The sequence below is a fragment of the Oncorhynchus clarkii genome, chromosome 6, assembly GCF_045791955.1.
Source record: "Oncorhynchus clarkii lewisi isolate Uvic-CL-2024 chromosome 6, UVic_Ocla_1.0, whole genome shotgun sequence".
Taxonomy (NCBI): domain Eukaryota; kingdom Metazoa; phylum Chordata; class Actinopteri; order Salmoniformes; family Salmonidae; genus Oncorhynchus; species Oncorhynchus clarkii.
The window spans coordinates 40,737,513-40,749,811 of record NC_092152.1 but is presented as its reverse complement, the minus strand read 5'-3'; the positions used below and the strand labels follow the sequence as shown (position 1 = coordinate 40,749,811).

The window sequence follows — 12,299 nt, the reverse complement described above, 5'->3', positions numbered from 1 at the left end:
AGGTAGGCTGCTGCCTGGGACATACATCAATACATAAAGCAGATATAAATCAATATATTAAAAAAAAGAAAGATAAATAAAACAAGAGAGGGTTTACTCAAGCCACCAAAGTCATGCCTCTAAAGGGTTGGTTTTTCCCTCTCTCTCTCTCTCTACAGTAACTCCCACTTCCTCCCAAAAGAAAAATCCTATTTCACCTTTTCCCTCCTCTGGGACGTGATCCATGAATCCAGCCAGCGGGTTATTTGAGTCTGTCAATCATTCCAGAGAATTGGAAGCGCCAATGAGGAAAAAGCTGCCAGAACCTTCTCTCCCCCCATGTCTCTCTCTCCTTCCCCCCTATCTCTCTCTCTCCTTCCCCCCCTATCTCTCTCTCTCCTACCCCCCTGTCTCTCTCTCCTACCCACTCTCTCGCTCTCCTTCCCCCTCTCTCTCTCCTTCCCCCTCTCCCTCTCTCCTTCCCCCCCCCCCCTCTCTCTCTCTCTCCTTCCCTCTCTCTCTCTTCTCTCTCTCTCTCTCTCTCTCCCCCCCCCTCTCCCCTCCCCCCTCTCCCTCTCTCCTCTCTCCCTCTCCCTCTCTCTCTCTCTCTCTCTCTCTCAACCCTTCCCCCCTCTCTCTCTCTCCTTCCCCCCTCTCTCTCCTTCCCCCCTCTCTCTCTCCTTCCCCCCTCTCTATCTCCTTCCCTCCTTCTCTCTCTCTCTCTCTTTCCCCCCTCTCTCTCTCTTTCCCCCTCTCTCTCTCTCCTTCCCCCTCTCTCTCTCTCCTTCCCCCTCTCTCTCTTTCCTTCCCCCTCTCTCTCTCTCCTTCCCCCTCTCTCTCTCTCCTTCCCCCTCTCTCTCTCTCCTTCCCCCTCTCTCTCTTTCCTTCCCCCTCTCTCTCTCTCCTTCCCCCTCTCTCTCTCTCCTTCCCCCCCTCTCTCTCCTTCCCCCCCTCTCTCGCCTTCCCCCCCTCTCTCGCTCCCCCTCCCCCTCGCTCTCCCACCCACCCCTGAGGGTGAGCAACGTTTGTAGTTCCATCACAGAAAATGTCAAACATGCCATGGAACAAAATCTATGTGCATGTGCGTGCACGCCTGGTCTAGAACTGGGAAAGAGACAACTGGCTTGACTCAGTCCCACAACGCATCAAGCATGTGTCATAACACAGAAATCCCATCCCATGTCAGAGTTGAGTTTCCAAGTCTTTTTTTCCACCTCCTCTACTCTCCTCCAGCCTCTGAGACTTGACTATAGAAACTAGTGTAATAAATATCAATACCTGTAGCGCAAGAGAAGTAACATACGGTCCTTATGTGGATGTTAGCAAGCAGGCTAGCTAGTGCTAAGTATCAACAGCCAATCCAGTAGGGGCTGGAAACTATAGTGAGCTTCAGATCTGTCAATTGCGCCGTGATATCGCTGACAATTTGCATCAAGTTGAACTTTCCCCGTTTCGTTGGTCCCGCCCTGTTAACGCTCCCTCGCCCAACACTCACACTGCCCGATGGTTCCCCCCCCACCCCACTTGACTTCTCTCCATTGAAAATGAATGGGTTCTGGTGTTTCATCGCCCCCTAACATGTTCAGCGGGTGCGTACTGTTAGAGGAAGCAATATCCAGCGATTGACAAATAGCCCCCTACACAGTAACACATCAGTGCAACACAGAAACTGTCATCAACACAGAACCAGAGTCCAAGAGATGAAAAGCTCACGACAGCAATTTCACACACCATCACATTCATAATATAGGAGTAAAGACGATATGCTGCCTTCACTACAGGAAAATAGCTATGATTCCAGGAACACACACACACACACACACACGCACAAGCCCTAAACTCACAGAACATTAGTTTGAAATGTAGGTGTGTGTGTGTGTGTGTGTGTGTGTGTGTGTATGTGTGTGTGTGTACCTGTCGTTGATGCTCCAGTTGAGACAGAGGTTGAGGGAGCTGAGGTTCCTACACTTCCGGACCACCTCCATCACGGTCTCGTTGTTGAGCTCGGAGATGTGCCGCAGGTCCAGGCTGCTCAGGTTACGCAGCTAGGTGAGAGGACAGAGATAGAGGTTCAGTAGAGACACACACACGCGTTCTGCCTAAATATACATAGCACTTCAATCAATCACCTGACCAAACCTGGGTGTACATATGGGTGTGATCTATTTCTTTCCTCCTGAACTGCATTCACGGTAAAAGTCTGCACTTACGTGACAAACAACATTTGATTTGCACCGCGAGTCCTTCAGCACAACAAAAGTTACGAGAGGATTACCAACTCAACAAGAAATAATAACACAGGTATATTTTCTCTGATACACACTCGGCAAGGAGGATGGGATAAGCCTACGCACACACACACACACACACACCAGGAAGGCAGGATGATAAGTATTATTAAAACATATACCATTTCTAAAACACACAATGGAGAAGCAGGGTGTAAAATGTCACAGTCATGGCTACACACAAAACAAGCTTCCAGTAGGTATTACAATTGGAGGTATCGTTGCCTGCTCTGTGGGCTTCTCGTCAAGACAGACTGGAGGAGGAAGGAGAAGGGCAGGGCAGCCTGGAGAATCCCTGGATCTGCTTCTCACTTGACACACGCAGAAATAGAAAGGGTGTCTGGTTTTTATTTGTCAGAGGCCGTGCAGTCTGAAAAACATCCGACATGACCATGTGACCTGGTAAATCCATGATGCAATTAACCGTAGAGTCCACAGTGGCTTTACACACACGGGGTCGGCAGCACAGGGAGGAACCGTTGTCGCAGTCATAATTAGAATGCATAGAGCTTAGTGTTGGGTCACATGGACAGAGGTGGACAAAAATGTTCTACTGAGCGAGCGAACCAAGCCCCCACCTCTTCCACTGCACATAGAACCCCCCCTAACACCCCACACCCCTACAACGGATTACAAAGCAGCACAGCTCTGGGGTCCGTACACCCTCCTCCCCCCACATCTCATTTTTCCTGGTCTTTCACACCATTTTTGCCTGCCCCAGCAGGTAGTTTACTAGGCAGTCCCTTTGCCTGCTGTCTACGCTATACCTAGGCCCTCCAACATATAGCTTCACAGTCAACCCCTACCCTAGGCCTGTACACCACCCACCCAGGACAGAAAACAACCCTACCAGCCTGGAAGATGAGAAATAGATGCTTCACTGTCTCCTCCTCCCTACATAACAGACACCTCCTCCCCACTGATGGATCAAGGTGTGAGACTTATCTGTTTGTAGCGATAGTCCCGTGAATAATCCTCCACTGTAGATCAGTAGAGAGAAAGAGAGAGGCAGAGACAGAGGGAGAGACAAAGGCAGAGACAGAGGCGAGACAGAGGCAGAGACAGAGGCAGAGACAAAGGCAGAGACAGAGGGAGAGACAAAGGCAGAGAGAGACAAAGGCAGAGACAAAGGCAGAGACAAAGACAAAGGCAGAGGCGAGACAGAGACAAAGGCAGAGACAGAGGGAGAGACAAAGGCAGAGGGAGAGGCGAGACAGAGGGAGATAGAGACCCGGCAATATGATTCAGGATCAGACATGGGATCAGCCATAACGAGTAGGTTCCCCCTAAACACGCATACCGAAAGATATATCATATCTTTCATTATGTATATGGTGTCCCAACAGCACATAATTTGAAGCATTCCATATGTAAAAATTTAACTCAATACAAAATAATATTTTAGAAACATTATCAAGGCTCACCTGATAAATACATATCCTAAAGAGTTCCCCAGTGGTCGACTTTGGATTGAAGGGTTAAATTATTCATAGAATGGCTGGTGTGTGTGTGTGTGTGTGTGTGGGGGGGGGGGAGATATGGCTGCGTTGTTGGCAAAACAAAGAAAATGCAGAAATGCATGTAAGACAAACCTCTCACTCACGGTCTCGGTCTAACACCCTCTCTCTTGTGATGTCAAAAGTCAAAGGCTCACCTGCACGCTCTCACAGACACACACATCATGTTGTATGGCTATTTAATCTGGGGCCAACACTAAAGCACAACTTCAAAAGTGGAATTCGGTCTTCAAATATGCTTATCTTTGCCAAAATATAATTTCTTGGCCAGCCAGTGGAAACCCAGCCATTGATGTGAATTATCCAACGAGAAACCAGGGCAACAAACCTTCAGTTCTGATTGGCCGATGTGCAGCTGGGTTGTATGCGAGTGAATTAGCATAGGTCTGCATAAATGAGGAGAGAAGCACAGTCACGACTGAGACTGAAACTTTGTTAAACTCAACAAAAAAACACGACAGGGTAAAATTCTACATTTTGGAATGCGGATCGAAAAATATCCCTAAATCCCTCAAATAGAGAAATAAAATGTATGTCAAGAAAATAAAGGTCAAATGAGTGAAATCCATCACGTTGAAAGGAGTGACAGTATTTGTTGTCTCACTGTTGATAGATTATAATGAATAGAGTTTTCGGTCTTTATGCATCAGGATAATGAATCACTTATAAGATCAGAGTTGATACTAATTCATTACACTGATCACAGAGAGCGAGAGAGTGTGTGTGTGTGTGTGTGTGTGTGTGTTCTGGCATGTTTTCCCTCATTGGCGCTGCTTTTTACCGTAGCAGTTTCACTCCTGTGAGTTGGCAGGAAGGGTTGTCTGATTATTCACAGTGTTAATAAAAACACTCAAACCTGTGAAACACAGCTGCTCTGGGCTCAGCCTACACACACATGCCAGATTTTCCTCACTTTTGTATTAATCACATTGGGCAACCGAAGGTCCAGTGAACTATTGCCATGGAGAAAAAAATACGAGCTTTTCGGGTTTATGATTTTAATAATGGAAAAATTCTGTATTTTCTGACCCAGTGTGTGAGATGAAGAGCGGAGCTCGAGGTTAACACAGCATGGAAGTCTGTTCACTAATCAATACATTTACAGTAAGAAAAAAAGAGTGAATAAATAAATGCTAGCAGGTAGCCTAGTAGTTAGGCCAGTAACCAAAAGGGGGCTGGTTTGAATACAAGAGCCGACAAGGTGAAAAACCTGTTGCTGTGTCCTTAAGCAAGGCACTTAACGCCAATTTGCTCCAAGTGCCGTACTATTATGGCTGAACCTGCAAAACACCACATTTCACTGCACCCATCTGATGTATGTGACAAAAATAATAATATATATATATATACACACACACACAGTACCAGTCAAAAGTTTGGACACACCTATTCATTCAAATGTTTTTCTTTATTTTTACTATTTTCTACATTGTAGAATTGTTAAACAAATATTTCAAATAGCCACCCTTTGCCTTGATGACAGCTTTCCACACTCTTCGCATTCTCTCAACCAGCTTCACTTGGAATGATTTTCCAACCGTCTTGAAGGAGTTCCCACATATGCTGAGCACTTGTTGGCTGCTTTTCCTTTACTCTGCGGTTCAACTCATCCCAAACTATCTCAATTGGGTTGAGGTCAGTTGATTGTGGAGACCAGGTCATCTGATGTAGCACTCCATCACTCTCCTTCTTGGTCAAATAGCCCTTACATATTGTAGCCTGGAGGTGTGTTGGGTCATTGTCCTGTTGAAAAACAAATGATAGTCCCACTAAGCGCAAACCAGATTGGATGGTGTATCGCTGCAGAATGCTGTGGTAGCCATGCAGGTTAAGTGTGCCTTGAATTCTAAATAAATCCCCAAGTGTCACCAGCAAAGCACCCCCACACCTCCTCCTCCATGCTTCACGGTGGGAACCACACATGCGGTGATCATCCATTCACCTACTCTGCGTCTCACAAAGACACGGCGGTTGGAACCAAAAATCTCAAATTTGGACTCATCAGACCAAACAACAGATTTCCACCGGTTTAATGTCCATTGCTCGTGCTTCTTGGCCCAAACAAGTCTCTTCTTCTCATTGGTGTCATTTATTAGTGGTTTCACGCAGTCTCCTCTGAACAGTTGATGTTGAGATGTTTGCGTTACTTGAACTCAGTGAAGCATTTATTTGGGCTGCAATTTCTGAGGCTGGTAACTCTAATGAACATATCCTCTGCAGCAGTGGTAACTCTGGGTCTTCCTTTCCTGTGGTGGTCCTCATGAGAGCCAGTGTCATCGTAGCGCTTGATGGTTTTTGCGACTGTACTTGAAGAAACTTTCAAAGTTCTTGACATTATCCGGATTGAACAACCTTCATGTCTTAAAGTAACAATGGACTTTCGTTTCTCTTTACTTATTTGAGCTGTTCTTGCCATAATATGGACTTGGTCTTTTACCAAATAGGGCTCTCTTCTGTATACCACCCCTACCTTGTCACAACACAACTGATAGGCTCAAACATATGAAGGAGGAAATTATTTCCACAAATTAACTTTTCACAAGGCACACCTGTTAATGTAAATTCATTCCAGGTGACTACCTCATGAAGCTGGTTGAGAGAATGCAAAGAGTGTGTAAAGCTGTCATCAAGGAAAAGGGTGGCTAATTTTAAGAATCTGAAATATTAAATATATTTTGATTTGTCTAAACACTTTTTTGATTTCTGCATGATTCCATGTGTCATTTAATTAGTATTTATTTAACCTTATTTAAGTAAGTTAAGAACAAATTATTATTTACAATGACGGCCTACCCCAGCTGACGCTGGACCAATTGTGCACCACCCTATGGGACTCCCAATCACGGCCAGTTGTGATACAGCTTGGAATCGAAGCAGGGTCCGTAGTGACGCCTCTAGCACTGACATGTAGTGCCTTAGACCGCTGCGCCACTCAGAAGCCCCAAATTTTGATGTCTTCCCAATTATTCTACAATGTAGAAAATAGTCAAAATAGAGAAAAAACCTGGTGTCCAAACTTTTGACTGGTACTGTATATATATATATATTATATACATCTTTTTTTACTCAGTTCATTCAATCTTTTTTTATTTTATATATATCTCTCTCTATATATATATATAGAAAAAAAAGATTGAATGAACTGAGTAAAACAAAAAAGTTATAGTATATATAGTACCAGTCAAAAGTTATATATAAAACAATATATATATATATATATATATATATATATATATATATATATATATATAAAAATTACATAGATACTATTTATTTTGAATAATTTTGGTGAGAATATTTTGGGGAATACACATGTCTGTGCAGACTCCTTGTGAAGCTAGTCATAACAAACCAAACAGTTACCACAGAGCATGGAGACTAGGAAACGCTAGAGCATCACATTATGAGGTTTAACGTGATATAAAAAGGATCCAACTACCCAGACTGAACCTCTGCATGGCCTGTCATAGGCTCCCAGGGAGACTTGGAATTTCATCATATGGTGAATTTCTAACCAGAATGAATAACTGATGTATCTAGCCTTTAATTCAGTTCCGTTAGTCTCAATTATTATGTTACCATCTTTTTTTTTGTTTAACTCTCCATTCCTTTACTGTAAGTCTGTATCATGTGGTAAGTTTCAGTTCAAATCTCTTTTCCATGTCTTTGTGGACCAGCTGGTGAGGTTGGCTCCCACCTACCTCCTCCATAATTAGACATGTCTCAAAAGCAGGAAATGAGAGCACAGGTCAGGGGTCAAATAGAAAATGTCACATTTTATGAAATAAAAATGTAAAAATGGTTCACCTTTAAACAAACCTGGGCGAGAGTTTTCGGAAACTTTAGATTTGAGTTTGTGTATGTGTTGCCAGTGCACGGTGCCATGACCAACTATGTAGCGTCAGGTGCCAGACAGGAAGCTGGACCATAGTCGATACCACATGGAAAGGGAATGTCATGGTTAGAATACTGGACCTTGGACTATGAGGTCATTGATTCTAGTCCAAGACCTGTGTGACCGGCCCAGTCTACTCCTGGCATAGACACATAACCAGCTTACAGGCTACAAGATCAAAGGTGGTTAGGACTGACAGAGCTGGCATGGCTAGTAATCATCACAAAGACTGTGTATAACTTAGGCTGAATGTTGTGGCCATGCCACACTTTCTAAGAGGAGTAACTAAACAGGTTTGTTGGTAAGAGAAAAGTCAATCTGGCAACTATGGAATCAAGGAGCACACAGCCATGACCAGCATGGGCAGAGCAACAGTTGTCCTTATAGCAAGAGTTGTCTTAAAGAGTTGACCAAGGGCAAAGCAATGCTAGGTGTAGTGTTTCCCGTCTCGCACGCTCTCTGTCCAGAGGTGTTGTATGGTGAGAGGACGGGACACCTTCTGTTTGTTTACCAAGGTGAGAGAGAGGACGAGTGAAGGGGCAGGGTGGAGGTGTGAGTGAGAGGTGTCGCTGGTCCACATTCAAAAACACCAGCACATCAGATGAGAGAGACACACAATATCGCACAGGTCATTCCACACTAGTCAGCTTTCTGGGTCAAATGCCTAACAACAAGGATATAATAATACTGAATAATGATATGAATTTGTTCTCCTTTTCTCTCTCCCTCCCTCGCTCTTCTTATCCGTTTCAGTCAGGAGAGCAGAGAGCTGTGGCAGGGATATCCCTCTGGCATCAAGCCAAATCTCTCCCGCGCTTGCACTTGTCTCGCTCATTCTCTCTCTCAGCTGTTGGTGTATAAGTTTGTATGTGATGAGTGTGTGGACGGGTTGGGATGTATGTGGTCATTCAGATTAGTGGGTTGGAGAGTAAATTACCCTCTATTGGTCCAGCCCTCTCACTGCCCTCCCCCTACCACTGGCCACAGGCTGTTATCTACACCAGCACACACAGGATTAGAGAGACAGAGGAGGGGAGCGAGATAGAGAGTTATTTGATCTGTTTTGTTTTGTTAATCTTTTTACTGAAAATAATTTGAGTTCTTTCGATATCAGTTGCTGGAATATCCAGGGTCTCTATTCTTCAGCATGTGTGTGTTTCATTGGAAATAAGAATTTGTTCTTAACTTACTTGCCTAGTTAAATAAAGGTTAAACAAATTCTTCAGCATTTGGCCTGAAGAGTAGAGACCAATGATTTATATATACACACCATATAACTCATAGGGAGCACTGTGTTGAATCCACCGTCCCTCCATCTTGGCACTCCCAAGATTTTGGAAGCTATAGAAACGCATTTATTAAATGTCTACATTCGTTTTTGCTACATCTGTTCTATTACAGACACCTAATTGCATTCTTCCAAATGACGTGATCTAAACATACAAATATATACATTTTTTAATCCTTAAAGTATAATTCTTTGAAATCACCAATGTTACTGTCCCCACTACAATTTTGTAAAAAAAAAAATTAAATACATGTAATTTTGTCTTTGAACATTTAATTGAATACTGTAGAATTCCACTCATTACAATGGAGAACTACACCTACTGGGGAGTGCTAATATGGCTGACCAGTGGCTTCAAAGCCTCTCAAAAAATATATATTTAAACTTTATTTAACAAGGCAAGTCAGTTAAGAACAAATTCTTATTTGAAATGACGGCCTACCAAAAGGCCTCCTGCGGGGGCGGGGGCTGGGATTCATAGAACAAAAATAAAAAATATAGGACAAAACATACATCATGACAAGAGACAATACAACAATATATAAAGAGAGACCTAAGACAACAACATAGCATGGCCGCAACACATGACAACACAGCATGGTAGCAACACATGACAACACAGCATGGTAGCAACACATGACAACACAGCGCGGTAGCAACACAACATGGCAGCAGGACAACATGGTAGCGGCGCAAAACAGGGTACAAACATTATTGTGCACAGACAACAGCACAAACAACACTACATCACGCAAAGCAGCCAATGGCCAATACATAGCATCAGCAATACAGGGTTTATATACTTCAGTGGTAAAGACCCTGATTTTATTGTTATCAATAATAAGAGACATATAATTGCCAGAAACATGGCGTAGAGCCGATGTAGCTACCCACTGTCCATGTAATTACGGAGAGCTCATTGTACAATCACAAACACAAATGTAAAATATTAGACTGGGTAGAGAGAAAATCAGAAATTCCTAAAATTGGGAAACGATCACATTTAGTTGAAAATAAAAATCCCTCACAGAGACATGTATTTCTCTGTGCCATATATGTACTGCCCTCGGAGTCTACTTACTATTCAGATGACATATTCTCTGACCTCCACTTAAGAGACATGCCATTTTCAAACCCAAGATAATATGCCGGTATGTGGTGACCTTAACTCTTCCCGGTTCAAAAAGCACACAGAGCGACAACTTTATAATCAAATCAAATGTATTTGTCACATACACGTGGTTAGCAGATGTTAATGTGAGTGTAGCGAATTGACCACAATTGATTTAATCACTTGAATATGACACCCCCAGAAATAATTATGACACCACCATCAGCAAAAACTTTGCTGCAGCTCGGCTGAAGCCTGGGTCTGTACATTGTCAATGGTAGGGTACGAGGTGACTCTTTGGGACAAGGGTGTCAAACTCAAATCAGTGCATGGGCCATATTGAAAAAAAATTATAATAATTTGCGGGCCAGACATTCTGTTATGTTTGTTAAAAAATATATATATAAGAAAATTCATGCATACAACCTCGACCCAAACTGGCCATTGTTTATTAGAAAAAAATGTCCCTTTATAAAGTCCACTTATGTACATAGGATGTTGTATATAGCATTTTAACATATTAAAACAAAAGAGGAAAATAATATTGGTCCAGCCTTAGCTGCTATGCTTTCAGATGTGCATAATATACTGCAACCCTAATCAAAAAGTATTTCACTCGAAATGACAAAAAAAAAAAAACGCAGCTAGGTTGATGTAACATTTCAAAGTAAAAAATGTTTTCAATTTGCATGGATCACCTATCCGGTTGAATGCAGCATTGCTGTATTTTGTATTCTAAAACAATTGTCGGCCTAGCTGAGTAGCCGGCTAAGGCTACTGCTCAAATGTTTTAAGCCCTACCTGTTAAGTAATTTTTATTTATTTTTACAGTGGATAAAAAATATAAATAATAAATGAGATTGTATTTGAATTTATTATGGATCCCCATTAGCAGCAGCTACTCTCCTGCAGTCCAGGAAAATGAAGGCAGTTGATACTATTTAAAAAAGGGCACCCAGACCCCTACTCCAATACTACCACATTATATACACAGTACAAAATCCATGTTATCGTGTGTGTATGCATGTGTATGCGCCTATGTTTGTGTTCTTTCACAGTCCCCGCTGTTCCATATGGTGTATTCTTATATAACTTTAATGCTTGCATCAGTTACTTAATGTGGAATTGAGTTCCATGTAGTCGTGGCTCATTGTAGTCTGTTCTGGACTCGGGGACTTTGAAGAGACCTCTTGTGGCTTTGGGGTATTTTACCTTTATTTAACTAGACAAATCAGTTAAGAACAAAGTCTTATTTTCAATGACGGGCCTAGGAACAGTGGGTTAACTGCCTTGTTCAGGGGCAGAATGAAAGATTTCTACCTTGTCAGCTCGGGGATTCGATCTTGCAAACTTTCGGTTACTGGTCCAACGCTCTAACCACTAGGCTACCTGCCACCCCAATATATGGGTGTCCGAGCTATGCGTCAGTAGTTCAAACAGACAGTGCATTCAACCTCTTATAAATAGTGATAAAGTCAATCTCTACTCCACTTTGGGCCAAGAGAGATTGACATGCTAATATTAATATTAGCTCTCTGTGTACATCCAAGGGCCAGCCGCGCTGCTGTGTTCTGAGCCAATTACAATTTTCCTAAGTCCCTTTTTGTGGCACTTGACCACACAACTGAACAGTAGTCAAGGTGCGAAAAAACTAGGGCCTGTAGGACCTGCCTTGTTGATAGTGTTAAGAAAGTAGAGCAGTGCTTTATTATGGATAAAGCCACTTTCAAATGTGGCACTTTTTTCCTTTCTTGAGTAATGCAGCTCCAAAATGCAGGTGTTTCAGCCTAGCTCAGTGCTTTCTGTGGTGGCAGGGCAGCCAGTGGAAAATACAGTGTAGGGGCCAGTAATGTTCTCTAGTTGCGCCGTGATTGGCTAAGTGTTCTGTCACTCATGCAAGCAGTCATCATCATGAATCAAGTTGACAATCTACTGGCAAATCCTTTTCAATCTTGCCATAATGACGAGAAATTATAGATAAAACGTATTGGTGCTCATTGGCCATTGGACATAAACATTATACAACAAGTTAGAAATCTCAAATCCAACAATGAGTGGTTTGGGGAGGAATCAGTGGCTAACTGCAAGCGTTGCAAAGCAATCACTAGCCTGTTATTCAGTGGAGTGAGTGTGTGGTCCAACTCTGGGTTTAAGGGTCTCTTTTCCAAGCTTAAAAAGGATGAATATTCAACAAGATGGGCCAGAAAAGACTGAATAGATT

General features: G+C 42.8%; 1 protein-coding gene across 3 annotated transcripts in view; it reads right to left on the bottom strand.

Moving 5' to 3' along the window:
• Positions 1-12,299, bottom strand: part of LOC139411167 (F-box and leucine-rich repeat protein 17) — a 303,569-nt gene that overhangs the window by 164,426 nt on the left and 126,844 nt on the right. For all 3 annotated transcript variants that reach the window (XM_071157074.1, XM_071157075.1, XM_071157076.1), the window contains one exon: positions 1,894-2,024. In XM_071157074.1, coding sequence (XP_071013175.1) covers positions 1,894-2,024 — 131 coding nt within the window. The remainder of the gene's footprint in view (positions 1-1,893; positions 2,025-12,299) is intronic.